This window comes from Carassius auratus, chromosome 3 (assembly GCF_003368295.1).
Source record: "Carassius auratus strain Wakin chromosome 3, ASM336829v1, whole genome shotgun sequence".
In the NCBI taxonomy this organism is placed as follows: Eukaryota; Metazoa; Chordata; class Actinopteri; order Cypriniformes; family Cyprinidae; genus Carassius; species Carassius auratus.
Window position 1 is genome coordinate 6,332,580 of NC_039245.1, and position 20,647 is coordinate 6,353,226.

The 20,647-nt window shown below is 38.1% G+C and overlaps 1 protein-coding gene across 2 annotated transcripts; it reads right to left on the minus strand.

Moving 5' to 3' along the window:
• Positions 1–295: 295 nt before the first annotated feature.
• Positions 296–10,528, minus strand: LOC113045108 (calcium-binding mitochondrial carrier protein SCaMC-3). 2 transcript variants are annotated; one of them, XM_026205285.1, is made up of 10 exons: positions 9,658–10,528; positions 6,521–6,644; positions 5,737–5,824; positions 5,416–5,527; positions 5,151–5,309; positions 4,884–5,030; positions 4,674–4,787; positions 3,216–3,383; positions 2,209–2,359; positions 296–2,052 (listed from the first exon to the last, which is right to left on the minus strand). In XM_026205285.1, exons 1-10 carry the CDS (start codon positions 9,856–9,858, stop codon positions 1,871–1,873), a joined length of 1,446 nt encoding a protein of 481 aa, XP_026061070.1. In that variant the 5' UTR covers positions 9,859–10,528; the 3' UTR covers positions 296–1,870. The 2 variants fall into 2 exon arrangements, with proteins under 2 accessions (XP_026061070.1, XP_026061079.1); XM_026205294.1 differs by lacking the exons at positions 5,737–5,824; positions 6,521–6,644; positions 9,658–10,528 and having other exon boundaries at positions 5,384–5,502.
• Positions 10,529–20,647: the final 10,119 nt, after the last annotated feature.

The window sequence follows — 20,647 nt, forward strand, 5'->3', positions numbered from 1 at the left end:
TTATTTGGTATTTAATAACCTTCTTTTTATTAATATTTTCTGTATCATACATAAAAGCAGCAGGAAATCATTGCCAGATTGGCTCAATAAAAACAGTATGCACATTTTATCAAATGAATACAGCATTTCAAGGCACACTACTATCAATGCAATGCATTCAAGCAAAAAATAAAAATAAAAATAAATAAAACAACTACATCAATTCCTAAATACAATCTCCAGAGGTTATTTATTATATATATATATATATATATATATATATATATATATATATATATATATATGTGTGTGTGTGTGTGTGTGTGTGTGTGTGTGTGTGTGTGTGTGTGTATATATATATATATATAATTACTTTCTAAGCCATTTCTCAAATAAATTCATGCAAACAGTATTTATAACCAAAACCATATTTCATACTCAAAATTAAAGGCAGGCATTTTTATATTCGGATTCAGCAAAATATGCATCAGATGCATCTAAACAGGGGAGCGTTTCCCAAAAGTATCGTTAGCTAACTATGGTAGTTAGTTCCACTGAAATCTATTGGTAATGCCGGAACTTGCGACCATAGTTGCTTTTGGGAAACACACCCCAGTTCAGCTGATTAAAAAAATATGAATAATGTGTTTCAGATAAACAGAGTCAGGTAGCAGCAGTTATGATTTATGTTAAACACATTTCTTGTCAACTTTAAATATAACAGTGCTTTGCATATTTCTGATATTGATTTGAGCTTTTGAAACACGTAAAACATGCAAATTGCAAAACTACTTAGATCACTTACTTTCATGCACTACATGTGGCTCAAAAGCCCTTTGTGTATAGATTTAGAAATTACTTTCAGACACATTATTCAGCATTCACCAGAGCAAATTCCTTAATAAACACAAAGTATCCAAATTTTATAATAAACTCCCCTTTTCATCTAATACCCTTGTCAATGCCCCATTTGCAAGTTGTTCAAGGCAGTTATTTATATAATTTACCATTTTAACACTAAATCCTGTATTTCACTCTACGCTTTAATAACGGAGACTGAAATATCAGAGAAGGCTCAAACTGTAAAAAGGTAGCAAAGCAGCATAGATGTCATAAAATAACATCACAAGTCAGTTTAAGATATAAATTCTACAATCAATTTAACAGAACAAATCCTATTAAATCATTAAAGTGTAGCAAATAACATGCTTACCTCTCACTGACCTTTGCAAAAATATATGAGCTGTACAATCCCTGCTGAAACATGCTTTACCATTTATAAATCATTTGTAAATGTTATGAAACATCAGTTAAAACGTTAAAATATATTGAAAGTATCCCATTCCCATGTGTGCATTAATACACCTTCTTCGACATTTTGGTCAGTTTTAGAAGGGAAACTTTGGTTTTCATTTAAAATATATATATAACTTGTTAATCTTCCTACAAATACTGCAATAGGCCCAATGTCACCAGCACTCCCTGTCTTTAGGTATCTTTGATTACACAATCACCCCACATTTATCACAGCGGGAATTACAAGTACTATTCAGTGGTGTCCACCTTTGCAGATAAGAAGTTATTTATGTGAAACAGCAGGTAAACAGTGTACAATAAACCAGAGAGCTGCCAGTCACAGAGAAGCACTCTGAATATACTCAGCCCAAAGCTTTCTGTCCATCCTATTAAAGTATAAATTGCCATGGGAATCTGATTGCATACAATTTAGAGGTTTTTAGGACATTCATTGACTATGTCTTCCTTATTCTGTTCTCTAGGGGTCCTCTGTGCCTCCCTAAGGCTCATCTTATGAGGTCCAGAAGTTTCATCGTCCTCTTTTTAAAGCAGGAGCAATTTTATTTCCTTTTTTTCATTCTGATTCTGTCTTAGTTTAAGATCCCACTCCCAGTGCTTTCTTCATATGCTCATAAACCACATAAGAGATGCTAACAGCAGGAATGACTTTGAGGAAATTGGGGGCAATGCCACGGTAAAGTCCAGGAACGCCTTCATGGGACACAATGTGTTTGAACTGGCCAACCATCGTGAGCTGAGGAGCACCATCTGCTGAGGCTTTCAAGAAGAAAGGGAGGAGGAGGTGTGAGGTTATCGTTTCATTTGCATTTCCAATGCTTTCATTGTTGTGAACATATTGTTTTTCATAAAGAATCACAAAACAGGCAGAATGAGATGCAATGGGATTCTGTGAATCTGTTTGGTCTCGCTCACCCTGAGCCTGCATGCGTGTGCGGATCAAAGCCAGCGGGTAACTAGCCAGCTGCCCACAGGTGCTGGACACAGTGCCACATCCAAGAAGCACCAGGACGCCAGGATCAGCTGAGCCCATGCAGTAGCGCTGTAGCCAAGCATTCTTTAGAGTCTGTTGAAATAACCCACAGAAAAGAGCAACATATATTTTAAAAATATACAAAACATTCCAAAAATATATTGTTAATATAGATGTAAAAGATATTAGCATACATTTATTTTTGACACATTTGAGTTAATTATATTTTCAAATATTTGGCAATTTTAAAGAAAATATTTGAATCCTAAAAATTATTTACACTGTCCAAAACATACAAAAAATGCATTTTAAAATTAGACGTATCTTTTTCAATATATTTTCGCATTTGAAGATCTACACAAATATATATATATATATATATATATATATATATATATTGTGAACTGTTATTACTATTATTACTTTTTCTATTTTTGTATATGTATATTACTTTAGTATGTTTTAATTGATTTTCTTGCATTGACTTCAATGTCACATGATCCTTCAAAACATCATTCTAATTTGCTGACTAGTGCTGCTTAATATTTAAGTGGAAACCATTGTACTTTTTTCAGAATTCATTAATGAGTTGAGAGTTCAAAAAGAGCAATTATTTAAAATATACATTTTTGTAACATTAAAAATGTTTTAATTTTCACTTTTAATCAATTTAATGCATCCTTGGCCAAATGTTTTTTGCTGTTGTTGCTGTTTTGTTTCGTTTTTTTTTTTTTTTTGCTATATGGGAAAGAATGAAATGGGGTTAACAGATTTTAAAAGATCTGTGAGTTGTAGGAGGAGACCATAGAACATAGAACACAACAACATAAATACATAACATATCATTTAACCAACCACTGCAACTGAGGATGATGAATTCCCAGAGCTCGACTGTGGCAGCAGGGATTCGCAAACACTTATATGTGTTAAAATGCACACACAGCCATACCTCATAGACAGCCAGATCAATGCCAGCATACGGGATGATTCCAAGTGTGTTGGGTACATAGCCTTTGTAGAATGCGCGCACTCCTTCTTTACGCAGTATCTGTTTGGCACAGTCTGCCATGCCAGCATATTGTCCTGTCTTCCGGAGGGTCAGACGTGTCTTCAACACCTGGGAAGTCAAAATAGGAATAGAATAAAAATCTAGAGAGTATAGAGCAATATAAGTCTGGAGGTCACTGGTAACTTCAAGCCGCAGCAGCTCCTTCCAGCACAAATAAATGGAGGACTTGGCTTCCGAAATGTGATGTTGATCTGCCTCATTAAATACACCATTAGAAGCCAGAAAAGAAGCTTGTTTTCTGCATTTAAATATACCAGGAATAGAAAGACAGTCTGTATGTGTACTTGTCAACCAGGCCCAGCTCATTTCTTACTATTTTTTTTTTTGTGCATTAACATGTTAAAAGGCAAACAGCAATTAGGAAATACTTTTGTTAAACAACAACTTCCCCTGTTACATAATTGTCTGGTATTTGTTAGCAGCTATGAACATTACTTGAGATAACAGATACTTTTACAACCAGAGAAAGGAACATTCCAGGTACAATAAAGGATTTCATTTGATAATCCAATATGTATTTGATAACTAAATGTAGTTTTAAAAAAAAGTGTTTATTTTATCATTTTTTGCCTCACCATTGTAAGTGTCTTAACCCATTTTTACTTGTCAAAATGCCCACCAGAAGTTTGAATTATTTTCTGCAGTAATCAACATAGAAGAAAAACAATGCACTTGGACATATCCATTATACTGTATTTTAATTTACCCTAGCATTTGTTTGGAGTCTGTTTGATTTTTATTTATTAAGTTATTGTGAAATAAATTGTGAAATAATAATACCATTTCAAATAACCGTTTCTGCTTTAAAATGTAATTTATTAATGTGATGGCAAAGCTGAATTGTCATTACTCCTGTTTTCAGAGTCACGTTCCTCCAGAAACATTTTTTTATTATCAGTGTTGAAAACACTGATAAACAGCATTTAAAATAGAAACTCTGTAACATTATAAATACCTAGTTTACTGTACTAATGTCAATCCATAATTGTAAATAAAATTATAATTAAGAGACATCAGCTTGACAGCTTATTCTGAAGTTTTCCATGCCATTTCTAAGACTGGGACAGATCTTTCTGTTTATAACCAGCTACTTTAAACAATATCTGTAGAAGTGCTTACGATAAAAAAAGATGATAAGCATAGACGCAAAGCCACTGAATTCTTCAGGTCTTATCTTTATAGAGCTATTTAGTCATGACGTCAATTTGTAGGCTAACCCGGAAGGCTAATTGGCCAAGGATTCCCTCTTGGGCTTTTAGAAATCCATTTTTCGACAATAAGGTCTGTGGTTATATGAAAAGTGAAGCCTGTTCATGTCTCCTCCACCTCCTCTCTCACCTCCATGGGGTAGATGATGGTCTGAGCTGTAGCTCCTGCCAGTGAACCAGCAATGAAGCGTTCCTGGACTCTTAGAGATCCACCCTCCTTACTGCCTCTGATCAGCCATTTGATCTACACAAGACATTTATTATTGTTAACTTACATTAGACAGTCTGCCACTCAGGCCATGAGAAAAACAGAGGAGCTACTGGATTCTGGTTTATTCACCTGCTCATAAGCCATGAATTTGATAGCTGATTCTGGGGCAATTTTGAGGACATTGGTGCCATTGCCTCTCCAAAGGGACCTCAATCCCCCTTCCTGGACCATTCCCCGCAAACCACCCAACAAACTCCCACCACTGGAGCCATGGACCTGTTAGAAACCAACTCAGATTACACTGGCAATGTAAGATTTACTTCTGTTTGTTTGATATAACAATGATCGATAGAGAGAATAAAGCTTTAATCAAACACTTTTAAGAGTTGACTGAACCTGAAGAAAAACTTTAAGACGGTCGAGAGGAGCAGTTCCCGTTCGCGAGACGGCTCCTGCCATTGCCCCGGCCACTAGCTGTCTCCACACCACACCTGAACGCCGCTCTTTCTCCGAGAACTCATCCGGCACCGTCAGCTGCTCCCCAATGTCAAACATCTGAAACACATACATCACAGGCTTAACGAACGGCTCATTTTACATTCTAAAATATCTGTGAATGTCAGGCCTACAATCTAAGTTCTGAAAAGAGCTGGAAGTAAACCAGAGAATGTTTCCAGTAGTGGGCGATGTCCTCCATATTGCGCAAGGGGTTAAACAGGAAGTGGTCCCGCCACTCGTTCCAGTCAATGGTCATAGTGCCATCTCTGTCTATGCTGACACACAAAAGGAATATAAAATAGTTAAAACAAGCTTTTTCTATGGCTATTGAAAGTATGTGTGACTCAACACGTGGGTTCTTCACAGCAACATCTCAAACTCCTTTGAAAGCACAGCAAGAGTGGGAGTTAAATTTATATGTGACATTGAGTAAGTACTAAAAAAAATAAAAACAGTGTTTTGTGAAAAGCTGAAGTGCTCTTACCTCTGCAGGATTCTGGAGGCCTGCTCTGTAGATACGTTCACTCCGAGGCTGCGCAAGGAGAGCTGGATTTCTGCAACATCTATGTGACCTGAGGTCATAAAACATTTCAGTGCTTATTTTGTACATTGGCAGCAAAAGATGCACTATCGTTTAAAAAGTTTTTTTTTTTATGTTTTTGACAGAAGTCTCTTGTGCTCACCATACCTGCATTTACTAAATGAATACTTAAGCACAATTTAAGTTTTCTATTTTAATATTTAAAATTTAATTTATTCCTGTGATGGTGAAGCTGAAATTTCAGCATCATTACTCCAGACTTCAGTGTCACATGATCCTTCAGAAATCATTCTAATATGATGTTTTGCTCCTAAAGAGACATTTCTTCTTACTATCAGAGTTGAAAGCAGTTGTGCTGCTTAATATTTTTGTGGAAACCATGATACTGTTTTTTTTTTCAAAAGGACAACATTTATTCTCAAATAGAAGTCTTTTGTAACATTATAAAATTACTAATTTCTCTACCATCCCTTTTTATCACTTCAATGCATCCTTGCTAAAAATAATAATAAAAATAATTTATCTAACAAAATAAAACTTCCTGACCCCAAACTTATGAACATTAGAATGGCATACTACAAGACAGAGAAGCACACAGGTTCTGATTTATCTCACAAACACTTTAAAAGCAATCATGCAAAAGTGTATTTAAAGGGAAGTATTATGATGGCACAGTTATAGTGATGTTGTGTGGTAAGATTATGGTGCATGAAAAGATCATACAGACCATCGTTGTTGTGGTCCAGGCTGTGGAACATGAGTCTGAGCTCTTTCTCGTGCGTGCGCAGATACTGTGTGAACTCCTTAATGTCCAGCTGGCCATCGTGATTGGTGTCACTAACACGTATGATCTAAGAGGTGGAGGAAGAGAAAAGTGCAAGTTTGAGAGCATGAATGTGAGGGTTAGAGGAGTTATATGTGAACTTTATGTAACTGTACCAATGCCTATGTTGAGTGAGGAACAAAGAAAAACGAACAGAAAACAAAAAGGAGAGAGAGAAGGCATTGCTCCAAGCTTATGGATGCAAGGTTTCTGTGTGCAAAGCCCTGTCAGCAGTCTGGCGAATCCAGTCGCGAACACTATGTGAATTAGAGATAATCTCTCCTCTTGCATCACAGCACATGACTAACAGTCACACAACCCAACAGCACAGATGTACCACTGGCACACAATGTCGCTCTCCCCAAAGAAATTTGAAAGTCTCCATGTTACGTTCATAATGGCACTTTCATGGTCTCATCTCAGCATCCATAGCTACCTGCTGAAGTAATAGTCTTGTAAGTCGTGACTGAAAAATGTAAATGTTTCTAAACTGTGTGTGTGTGTGATAAGGTCTTAATCGTCATATGAGACCTAGGTTTCTGTGGAAACAAATACAACTATACAGAGTAGACTATACAAAAGTATAACAGTAAATACACTGTAGATCAAGTATACTTGCAGTCCAAGTATACTTACAGTCCTCCACTCAAGCAGCTTAAACCAGTGGTGCAGATTTATTTCTGCTGTTAATGATTGCACCACCTGTGACATCACTTTCTAAAATAGCAAGGGGGTCTGGGGAGTGTTGTAACACATTTTGTTCTAACATCTGTACCTCAGTGTTAGTTTGCGGTATGCACCTCAAACTTTAATATAATCATTCCATATGCATAGTTGTATGCTACATAGTATTTTGAAATAAATGTTCAACCTATGCCTAAACAGTGTAAATGAATGTTAAATACAAAATATGCTGTGTTAGACCTACCACACAACCAATAGTGGGGCTGTGATACTAACAGAAAACATGGATGTTTGTGCAACAGTTTATATTAGTAATCAAGCTTACTATGTGAATAAAATGTACTACTACAAATAATTGTTGTTATATATCCTAAATATGGTTGTATATCCAATGTTAAACTCTAAATACTTAACAGACAGTATGCATGTTTTATTTTGTTCCAGTAGATTTGCAAGTGATACAATTTCAACTCCTTGCATCCAGGCAGCTATAATTCTTGAACTTGAACATGCAGAGGAAACTATAGTGGGTCTCATTAGCAACAGAGATGAGACAAACTACAGGAGTGAGGTGAGCTGCCTGGCTGGGTGGTGCAGTGACAACAATCTCTCTCTGAATGTGGAAAAGACGAAGGAGATTGTCGTTGACTTCAGGAGAGAACACACTCAGCATGTTCCTCTGACTATCTGTGAAGAGAATAAGCAGCACTCAGTTGCTGGGTGTGCACATCACAGAGGACCTCTTCTGGACTGAAAACACAGGAGCACTGACCAAGACAGCACAGCAGCGAATCTACTTCCCCTGCAAACTGAGAAGAGCCAGAGTCCTGACCCCCATCATGTGCACCTTCTACAGAGGCACCATTGAGAGTATCCTGACGAGCTGCATCACTGTGTGGTATGGCGCCTGCAACGCGTCCTGACGCAAGTCACTTCAGCGCATTAGAGAAAGCAGCTGAAAAGATCATTGGTGTCTCTCTCCCCTCCCAACAGGACATTTATGTAACCCATCACCTGCAAAGCCCTCAGCACCACAGCTGAGCCCACTCACCTGTCACACAGCTTCTTCAGTCTGCTGCCATCAAGGAGGAGACTGTGGAGTCTCCAGGCCAGGATCAGCAGACTGAAGGATAGCTTCATTCATCAGGCTGTCAGGAAGCTGAACTTTCTCCGGACCTTGCCCCCCCTCCTCTTTTGCCCACATCCCCAGGTCCTTCCACTACCCCCCCCCCCCCCCCCCACCCACCTTCCACTAAAAAACTCTGACCTGCACCAGACACTTTGTGCAGCACTGGTCTGCTCACTACCTCATTCAACTACCTATTCAGTCAGAACTGAACTCTGAGCTTTTTGTCACTTTAAAGTAGTCTAAATAAGCTCATTTGCGCTACACTCATTTTATCTGCACTGTTTGTTTACTTCGCTGGTTTGTTTTCTATCGATCATGTGCATTGTGCTGCTTTATTTAACTGTATTTTTATTTTTTTACAATTTCAATTCTCTGTATCTACTGTACATTTGGAAGAACTTGACTATTTAATTTCACATTAACAACAGGACCTGCTGATGTTAATTTAACATACTCACAAAGTAAATTATAAAAGCAGGTGTGAAATACACATGCATAGTGGAGGATAATCATATGATTAGCTAATTGGTTGAACTGGTTGTCCAACACACTATTGTGTGAAGTGAAATGAGGGCCGTTAAGGTAATTGATAAAGCTGCTTCATTTCAAACTTTTTTTTAATATATTAAATTAATGTGATTAATTAATTGAATATATGAAATAATTTAGTTAATAATTTAGTTCAGTTACAAATGAATAAATAATGTTTTGATATTTTAAAAATAAAACATTGAAAACTGATGTTTGAAATTATTTAAAAAATGAAAAGGTTCCATAAAATGTGAAATTAAAACCGCCAATAAGTGGCAGCGAGTCACTGTTAATAAGTGAGTCATTGCGATTGAACCGAATCATTTAAACGGTTGATTCATTCATGAACGAAACACTTTAATGTTGCTCAGAGACGGGAAAACTGTGGCTGCAGCATGTGCTGCACTTTTTTTCACTTCTTAAAATATTGTGAATTTACATTCTGCATTTAAATTAATAGTACCCAGTGCCCACTGCAAATAATCCTAAGGGTGGCCACATGGGTGGCCAGAGTTTATGACACAGCAGTGTTCTAAGATTCACTCTTGCTAAAAGTTAAGCATAGCCAGAAAAAAACACCCGGTTAATTAAATTCATGACATACTCACGACCTGATATGTATGAGTATCCTTACAGCTCAACTCACAGAAACGAACAGGTTTAGGGTGAACAACTACTAACTTCCCGACCGACCCACCTCGTCCACCTCACTGCGAACGAGCCCAGAGGCGCTTAATCCGGTGTGCAGCTCATTCGCATCGATCCTCCCGTCTTTATTTAGATCCAGCTGATCGAAGAGCTCGGCCCATCGTTTCTCCCGCTCTGGATCGGACACACCGTTATCTTGACAGCGAGCCCATATCCAACACGAAGGGACCCGACTTCTCGCTTCGCCCATATGAAACAGCTCTCGGTGAATATGGTGCAGATTTGTTCTCGAGAATCAGAGCAGCCAGAGCACAAATATTATGTAAAGAAGAACTACATCCTACCTCCCGAATACAGGTAGGCCTACTTCTTCAGCAAAGACCAGTTTGAGGGTTTGTAGATTGAGGTAAATAAAAAGAAAACTGCCTCCTCGTTCACCTGTCAGAGTCCTGCAGAAGTGTATGATTTAAGAAGCGTTTCAGCGGCGCGCAGTGTCAGCCGGCGGTGCGCTGCTCCACTGAAGCCCGTGCCGATTACGGCAGAGTTAATCCGGGAAGTATTAAACCTCTGCCCCTCTGGCTAGAATAATAATCCCCTTGTCTGTTCCGTCGGTTCTCTCAAACCCAGGTCCATCAACTCTCTCCTATAAAAACGTGCTGTTCTGGGCTCGGATCATATGAAGGGCATGCGCGCCGCCTGCATCGGTTACCGCATCGCAGCGCGACGGAGATCTCAGCAGCTGAACGCTCTGCTGCTTGCACGAGGTTTACGATTCGATTCATTTTATTGGATTGTGCAAATTATTCACTGGCTTTGGCGTCGGTCTTTTTTTCTGGGTTCGTCTTGTGGCGCCCCTCGCACACTTTGCGCACGCCCAACTTAGATGTTTCTGATGTTTGAACTGCAATAAAGTCAATAATAATAGCAATAGGCTACCGACTGTACCTTTTTTTCCTAAGGGAAAGTTTTTCAGCAGCGTGTTGCTATAGTGACCTCCTCAGATGAAAGAGATAGGGAGCGCCTTGTGAATGCGCGCCTATCATTGACTTGCAATCTTTATTACTTTTGTGATTTTATAAAACATTGTATTGTAAACACTGTTAAAACGCGAAAATATTATACCTATATGCCAAAAGGAATTTAACTGTTCCCACCTCCACTCCAGACATTTCTTTTCAGGGTGTTCAAGTCTCAGTTGTGAATGACAAAGCCTACTATCGTTTTTTGAGTGGCATCACTCAAAAAATGTAACTTTTTAATACGCAGAACAATTACATATTCTTATTGATTGTTTTCAATCAGGCTAACGGTTTCTAACAGTTTAAATGCACAACATAGGGGGTGCAGATGACGTAGATCTACACCCTCTGTAGGGTGATGCTGTGAGATGAATGGAAACTACTGAGTCAACACTTGCAGGATATAGTGCAAGATTAGAGGGAACGTTATGACGATAGAGATCTCATGATTTTAAGGTCAACCTCAAATAAAGAAAGGATTGATTATAAAAAGGAATTTAATTACATGCATTGATGTTATAGAATTTGTGTTAATAATACTATTTTTTTTACCATTGATAATGGTAAATAAAAAAGTAAAATGCATTGACATAAAGATTTATGCATGATCTAGTTTTGATACCATATTCAATTATCACATCCAAGCCTAGAGAAAAGGGTCTTTTTCTGTCACAATTAACAGTGCAGGGTAAATGGCAATCAGTAGCTTTTGCTTGTATTGTAGCATTGTATTACAGTATAGTTTAGGCCACTAGACTACAATAGACAACTCTAAAAACAAAACAAAAACAAACAAAAAAAACAGCCTACTCATGGTCAGAAAAAAAAACGCAGAACTTAACTCCAGATCTTTGGCAGGAGCGATGAATTTATCACCAGCAGCAATGCTTTGATTTGAAAAATATGTTTTTATGCTGTGTATTTCTGAGCTATACCAATCTCTCATTTACAAACATTTATTTAATTGGTGTTAAAAGGAGAAAGTACAAATGTAGACAAACCCAGATGGTCCATTGGCACAGTTCACACAGAGGCTTTCTGGCTATGAAAAATAATTTCTCTCAATCACACTCCCACATAAAACCTCCTGAAGGACTTCATTCTCCTCTCCAGTATTTTTTAATTGGTCATGGTTATGCCATCACTGCCATCTAAGGTGTACTGTGCCACTGTCAACCAGACAGAGCTCTCCACACTTCAGGTCACATTATTAGACTGAGGTATATGAAACCTGAAGTGTCCCATAGTTCTATAATAGAGATGATTTTGTCTGTCTCTTTTAGCATGTATCCAGGGCAACCTCCACTGGCACTGAATATCACCACCTGTGAGCAGAGACACACACAGACTGAACAAGCATTCATAAATGTGTGTTAATCATTCATAGTCGATTTATTCATCTTATCATGATAGTTATAAAATGAATCAGCTTCCAATTAAATCCCTTTTTAGCAAACAAAAGTAGTTCAGTAGTTAATGTTTACTAATATGCCTCCAGATTTCCTGGTACAAGTAATCCATTTACATTATTTATATTTCTTAAATATTGTTAATATGTAACAGTTCAAATATGTATGTGCATTTCATTGCTGGATAGTTCCTACAGAAAAGGCCACAGGGGGGATCCAAAGGTTCAGTTTCCTTGATCGCAGTAAAAGCTCAGAAGCTTTGTTATTGTGACATCATTGGGAAATAATAATAAGAATAATAATAAAAATAAAACCGTTGGAGGAATTAAAAAGCTTAAGCATTTTTGGAGGTAGAAAAAAAGCTTAAGCGTTTTTCCATGAATAAACATCAACTGTAATGTCAATAATAAGCTTATCAAAAACAAAATGAAAAACTAAATCTAAAATATATTTTACAAAAGATCAAGCAGCACAATTTTCAACATTGATGACAATATGAACTCTTTTATGAGAACCAAATCAGCATGTTAGATTGATTTCTGAATGGTCATGTGAAACTTTAGCTGAAAATTTAGCTTTGCCATCACTGGAATAAATTATATTCGAAAACATATTAGGCAAGTTGTTGAAAAAAAAATCTCAAAATTTCTGTACATACTGTATTTTATTTTTTTAGATGAATGCAGTACTGGCAAGAATAAGGTCAGTAACATTTTTATAATGAAAAGCATTATATAAAAAAGTAACTGACCTCAAACCTTTGAACGGTGTAGTATACACCTCATGCTGATCAAGGATCTCTGTTAATTACCAGTATTTTTGGTAGAAGATGCCTGTTGACTTGGGGTTGATCATACACAGCTCCTCCAAGGACACAAACAGTAATAACAAAAGCTGATTTTCATCTGCTTTCACCAAGGCTCTGGAAACTGTTGAAGTTGAAATTAATGGTGTGTATTTGAAGACATAAAACACAGGGAACATGCTACATAATTATTTTAGAGCATAAAGCGTGGCTAATGGACCAGAGAGCAATGGAAAATATAATGAATTGAGTTTGAAAAAAAAGAAACCGTCTTGATTATTAACAGCGTGTTGCGCAGTGGCCTCAGCATGAGGTTCATCAGCAGACCGGATGGAGAAGTTCTGCCTTTCATCCAAAGTGTTCTCTGAGGGGCGAGAGAAGATGAAACATGCCTAAGGGAGCCTGTGAGGCTGGGCTAATCTGGAGCATCAGCGAGGAAATTGAGGCCTGCTGATTACAATGCTGCTGCCTCTCTCTCATTATCTCCCTCCTCATTTAACAGCCCTCAAAGCTCCTCCGTGTGAGTGGGTGAGAACTGTTACAACTGCAGGCTGTCAACACTCTCTGTTCTCACAGCCCTCACGTTTGATTATGCCAAGTGCACCTTCAAAAGCACAAATAGAGATCCAGAGCTTCTGGATTACACGTTTAGCTGTCCAGCAGCGATCGAGGAAGCCACTTGATCTTATGTTTATCATCAGGTAAAAGTGCGAATCTCAGACATTATGCATTACGATGTCAGTTAAGTGTCTAAAAATGACTTTTTAGACTCTGTCCAGGAGGTGGCAGTAATGAACTGGAATTTCCTCACATGGATGTGTCCGCTGTGGATTTCTTTTATGAAAGGGAGGGCCAAGTACCAGACAAACCATTAAAATGACTTATGACCTTTATTATTGACTTGATTATTTTGCATGCTGCTCCTGCCATCCATCAGCAATGCTTGGCATCAGGCTTTGCTGTGTCTCCTGAAGTTGCGATGGCTGTATGGTACAAGCCCACACAGGATTTACAGCTCTGACCCACATCTAGTACAGTCCAGTGCCTCAGGCAGGCACAGATGCTCCAAGATGCCCATCCAGAATGCACGCCAAAAGCTCGGGGAGAGATAGAGAGGAACAGAGAAAGAATGAGAGGATGAAAGGGGTGGGAGTTTGTGTGCTGGCCGTGACAAACAGGTGGTACCTTGGCTGTCAGGTAGTAATGCCGTGTCTCCAGTCTGTTAATTTGGACAGCAGCCAGTTTAAACTCTCTTTATTGAAGCATTCAACTATGAGCTACATAAAAACAGGAAGAACAAAATGCCTGTCAAAGTCTGCATATCATGCACGTTGGTCAAAATCTGAGCAAACTCATCCACATCATTCCCTTATTAACCTTAATAGGATACAATAATTCCATTTCAATAACCAGCTAAAACGTCACACTTCACAAATCACGGCCCTATATGTGAGCCTGCCCAGTAAGGGATCAATAGCTAATTCACTTCAAGTCTTTGGAAATGTTTAATCTGTAGCCAGCTATAAATCAAACCTGACAGAGAGACATCACATTTCTAAAGTGGCTGAGTGTTTTTCATTATGAATAGCATTGTGTTAATGTAATAGATCATATTGAGCTATGATGCGAATAAGTGGTATCATCAGCTCTGAATCTTTGTGACATTTCTAAGGTTTAGAAACTGAGTCTTTGTGACAGCATAACCAACACAAACAGACTGTGGTTGGCAGGGTGTTGTCAGGGTTGACTAAGCTCACAATCAGATTGGCTTGTGCCTGGTGGACGTGCTGTTTAATGCTGATATGGCTAATTCATTGTCAGTAAGATGAATATCCTCTTCACTAACTATTTATTTTCTCTTTCCAGAAATGGGTGAGAAAACAAGACATATAGAAACCCAGATTTATAACAGTAGCACAATAACAATTATATTTCCTTTCCAAACATGGATCTATTTGTCTGTGCCAAGGAAGTCTTTTTCAGGGTGAATCTTCGGTGATGTTTCATATTTACAAAGTAAATGTTTTGTACATTGACACAAGCCACTTCTTCAGAGTGTATGTCTTGATCACATTGTTGGGGTTGCAGATATGTTTCTCAGAGTTTGACTCAAGCCCAAAATACAGCATTATCAGAGCAAAAGCGCTATGAAGACTAATAAGAGAGCTTACTATGAATCAGTCAAACTACAGCCCCATAAGATTTAGATGTGGGTGGCTGAGATAGCAGGTTTACATCTGTTTAGTGCATAAAGTCTTGCCCTCTCTCTTTTTATTGAATCCCGCCTGAAGACATATCATTAGAATGCAATGCTTAGAAATGTATTGTAATGAGCTGGAATGGCATGATTCAGTATGCACTTTATGAGAAATTAAGACCTTTTATAGCTTTTTATTGCAGATTTCTAATATTATCATAAAATCAGTATTTGTTTCAAGCCCCAAGACTTTTATTTTTCACTTTTTAACCCCTTTGAGCATCTTCATCTGAAAATCTAACAAATTATTATCATGATCACACTGCACCTTATGAAGTACAATAGAGACTGGAAATAAAGTGTACTGAGATTCAAACCCTAAATACTCCGGCTTTTTCCAGCAAGAGAGAAAGCGGCAAACATGTAATTTTCTCTCAAGGAGATAAATACTTGCTTTTCAGCATTCAGGGCCTTTCTCCTCCACTATACATGCCACAGAGGCTTTAATTTCCCCTGTAATGATAGGGAAAGGTGATGCGCAAACAGTGAAGCTCCTGACAGAAGCGTTTGTGAGTTCGAGACTAATTGTCTATAGGTAAACACCTGCAGGAGTTCTTCAAGACTGGTTAATCATACTTAGCTCCACTGAAACTTAGTTTTTGTGGTATGATATATTTCCAACATTATTTTCGATTGATACTAAGGTACACCCAGCACAAACTACTGATCAAATTGAGTTATAGTCCCTAAAAACATTATTGTCATTGCTGAAAAATTACATGACATAGTGTCTAACCTGACTAAATTACTATTCATTTACATGTGTTGTATACTGGAAGATATACAATGCTTAAATGAAGTGTTGTTTAATTATCATAGGCTCTCAACTCAATTCGTAACTATTTTAAGTTGTGGCAAATTGATGCTGAATTCATATCTCATTCATGTGTTTTGTACAGTCTGTTTACAACCTACCAATGTTCAGGTTTATCTTCTGTTTTCATACAAATGAAATCGTGTGAATTCACCAACATTTAGCCCAAAGAGTGAAATTGTTGCATTTGAAAGTTTTATATAAAACTTTATATGACAATACACCAGTCAAAAAGATTAGTTATATACAGACTGCATCTTTTAGCCTATATTTGTTCATTGCTACTACACCACTTCACTAAATGAGGTGCATTGTATTTGCACAAATATTGGAACTGCTTCACAATTTAGAGGCTTTTAGTGATTAAGATCATGATTTTCATTAAAGCCATCTATTTATTTGTATGAAGGTCCCTATCTTATCTCTTTTAGATTAAAAACCCTCTATATTTCTACCTGCTCTGCCCATACACCTATATTTAAAGGAATGAGCAGTTCTTATCTTTTGACCGCAAGACAAATTGGTGTCCTCTCAGCAGTGAAGAGAGAGCAGCCCTTCTGAAGGAATTTGTTTCTAATGCACATCTTCCAGCCATCACAAAATGTTTCCTTTGTGCGGCACTCACATGCAGCGTTTTATGTTGCGATGACCCCTGCAAGCTGCCAGTGGGATGAATTATGATTGCGCGCCTGAGACGGATGCCCGCACCGTGTTGTGATGCAGGACTCTGGTGCGTGTGCAGACTGGAGATGACCGAGTGACTGTTCATCATCAGCGCAGACAGAAGCAACAGCCCTGCAGGCCTGCCTAGATCACAGTCTCAATTTCTCTCTCTCTTCTCCACGACTCTGTTGCCATGATAATGAATATATATCTATCATCCGACTGCGTACAATTGTGCCTCAGTGTGTTGCTCAAAATTGCAAAAGCCTTGTGTCAGAGCAGCACAGTCTCTTGAAATGTTTCCAATCGCCTTTTGAAAAACTGTTTTTGTATTTGCACAGTTTAAAGAGTGATCCGCTTTTTGTCCTCTCTCTCTCGCTCTCACTTGCGCTTTCATGTGGTGCTCAGTCACATAAGAAACCATCTTATAAATGTTTATTGTTTTCTGGCTTTACTCTCACCATGTGCTAAGTTTAAATGATGGACCCGATTTTAGACAGTTTCTTGTTGTTGACATATGTTTCCATATGGGGCTGCAGGGAGGATTTGCATCTAGAATTCACTGCAAATTCACTCAAATTCCTTGAACCCTGTACCTCCATTGCCCCTCTCAGCAGTTGAAACCCAGTCACAGCCCATAGAGTCTATAGACATTGTGATGTTTTCTGTAAGTTTAAACATTTTTAGCACAATAAGCTCTGATGGTATTTATATTCTCTCTATTGTTTGGCTGTGACAGGAGTGCTTTTCGACGCTATCTGAGATATGGATGCATGTGATGACAAGACAAAGTGTTTCTGACCTCCCTTCACCTCTCTTCCAAGTGTCTTATGCTCACAGGATATAGCAGCATTGACCCGGGAAATCGAGTGTGTGTGTAGCAGAGGTTAGACAGGACGTGGAGGCTGCCAGAAAGAACCGAAATTATATAATAACAAGTGGAGAGTGTACACAACACGAAGATAAAGGAAGATAATGAGTACTGTGCTTGGAAGAGAAAAGAGGTTTATTTTAAATGTATGGGTGTGTCTCGTTCTGTTCACTCCATCATGAATGAGAATACAGTTAACATGAATTTGGTCTTAGCAAGGGCACAGATTTACTAAACATTGATGATGAGGTTTTACATAGCTGGTATTTATTGAAAACATTTTTGTATAGCACACATGCATGCTGGTTGTAAAAATGACAGAGCCATTAAGAAACAATTCTTTTAATTAGGCAAAAAAGATCATGTACAGTACATTTGTTATGGCATGGACTAACTAATAAATAGCATTATATACATAAAAAACTAAAGAAATAAAGCAAATAAATATTTATTTTAATACTTCTTAACACTTTTTAAAACGATTTTAATACCTTTCATGCACATTAGGGATTCTATCACACAGATGCTGATTGGATTTTGAGATTTGGGCATAGCACCCATTGAATGTGAGCTAGCAGTCATAATGGGTAAAATATATGTACTTTCATGCCGACTCTAAAAATGGCTGAGCACCTTGCTAGTGTGCTGACTACTAAAGTAGGGAGCAGATTGAAACACTCAGAAATGCTTACAGAAGATAATTAAGATTACAGGGAATACAAAAAAAAGAAGAAGTTGCCTGAATAATTATTAAAAATGGAGCATACAGAAATAAAAAGACTAAGGAAATGAAATATACATACTGCATTCTTGTCTGACAGAAATGTCTTTAAATCAGATAAATACTATTTGCAACAAACAAACAAATGAATTTCAGAGGGAACAACAATACATATCCTTGGAGTAAACTAAGCAGTGTAAGTTTCATATATATTTCTGACTGGCAGAGAACAGTCTTTTGAGTGCAGTGGAGAGTTCTGCACTGCTGCTTACTGTGGAGTCTTCAATCAGATCAGACAGCTGACTGCTCCAATCAGTCTCACTTACCCTGCCTTTAGACCAATCCAGCCAACCCAATTACCGGAGACACACTCTAATTGGCTGCCGACCCCACTGGCCACCACAAATGCACTGGGTCGAAGACTCACAGCTATATATCGTTATGTTCTGATGTTACACAGCATGCTGCATAAACCTATTATTGTTAGGGTATAGGAGCATCGTGGTGGTAATTGGTTGAAGATTGTGATTCTTGCTCATAGCTGTAGTTCTCTAATGGCTTGCTGCTGGGAGGTAAAGTGAAGCTCTTGTTCACGGAGTGGGAACAGCTCTGTCACAAAACCCCAAAACATATGGGTTCATTTATTAAAGACTGTGCTCTCTTGGCGCGCAAAGAACCTAATAATAGCACACGGTTCCTCAAGAGCTCCTTTATTTAGTCTCAATTCAACGCTTTGTCTTTTGAGGAGTTCAATACACTTGTATATCCTCTGTAGAGTCGTGACAGTTTCCCTGGTGATCCACCTCTTAGATTCGCCCAGGACATTTTTAGCTAGCCGTACAAGTTTAGAACAACATGAAAGTGAGTGGATGATTAGTAAATTAACTCACGCAACCCGCAGTAAAGACAACAACAGATTCCCAATTATCATTTCACATCCTGTTTATTGCCCTTCTATGATGTGAGTGTGTTGAGTGACATGTCTAATAATGAACAAGATTAACAGTCCTTATTTTCACAACCCATAGTTTTCAGTTTAGTGCAGGAGGGGCCATAGTTCTCATTCATTGTCCGGCGAGTCGAAGAGATAAAACCCACCGACAGCAATGAATGTGAATCAGGACCCAGAGCTGTGACAGACAGTAGATGCAGAATACAGTCTCTCGCTTGACTGATCAGCTGGGACAGCTTCAGAGACACTACAGCAGCCATCTTGGCCAGCTCAGCAACAAAATGGACTCACACATGTAGTTGCTGGCACTCTGAAGGTCCGTGCGGTCAGAGTACATTCGAGAGGCAGGGTACACTCAACACTCGATGGTTTCTCTCACTTGCAAACTCACCGACAGCGTTGAATGTTCACTGTGACTCGCCAGAGACTGACACACACTTCAGAAACTGCTGGAACTGTGTGGTTTTGGACATGCACACCAACATCTGACACAAACATATTTATGAAGCTCACATGATATTGTTAACATTTTCACCCCAACAAGTATTCTTTATGTTAACCACATTATTATCAATAAATCAATCACCCATGTCATAAAGCAAATATATATATTGCAGACACATACTGTATAAAAAAATAATTATTTATAAAATATATTTACACAACTGTATCGATACAAATGTATTCAATATGTTTTAGTTTAATACATTTCCTCCTATATTTTGGCCATTTAAACATGTTTAAGCTAAATGTATATTTTTATAATATATTTTATACAATATTTTTTATTATGTTAGCCACATTAATGAACATCAACAATTCAACCATGCATCCCATTCTGCAAAAAATATACACAGAATATAACAAAACACAAAAGAATGTCTAAAATATATTTATATGTACACAAATGTAAATATTATGTATACATATGCATGCACACAAACACAATTTGTATATATATATATATATATATATATACACACACACACACACACACACACATATAGGATAATATTTTCATTATGTTAACCTATATTAATGCACATAAATAAAAAAATATTACCCCTGGAAGTGTATGTTGCAAAATATATGGCATTTGAAGGATTAAAAAAAAACAGCCATGCTGTTTCCAACCTATATTTAGAATATTTTACATATTTTTAGGCTATAGGTTACTGTGCACTCGCTCTCTGAGGGGAAGTTTTGTGTGAGCACTAGGGCCTGTGGAGATCTGGTCGTATGCACAGGGAAACGGGCACAGTTTAGCATGAGTTCTGTGGGGTCTATTATCTGATCATGGGGGGAAGGGAGCGGGAGCTGAGAGTGAGCGGGAACAGGGGGCTGCCGATTGGAGAGAAAGAGAAAAATGGAAGGGGGAAGGAGGAATCGAGGGAGCGGGCAGAAGAGTGGAGGTGGTGAGTGCATGTCTGGGCAAGGGGGTGTTGATCGATTCCAGGCTCGGCTTTTCCAGACAGACTGAATAGCAAAGGTCAAAGGGTCTCATTTCCTATGAAAGAGGGGCTGTCTG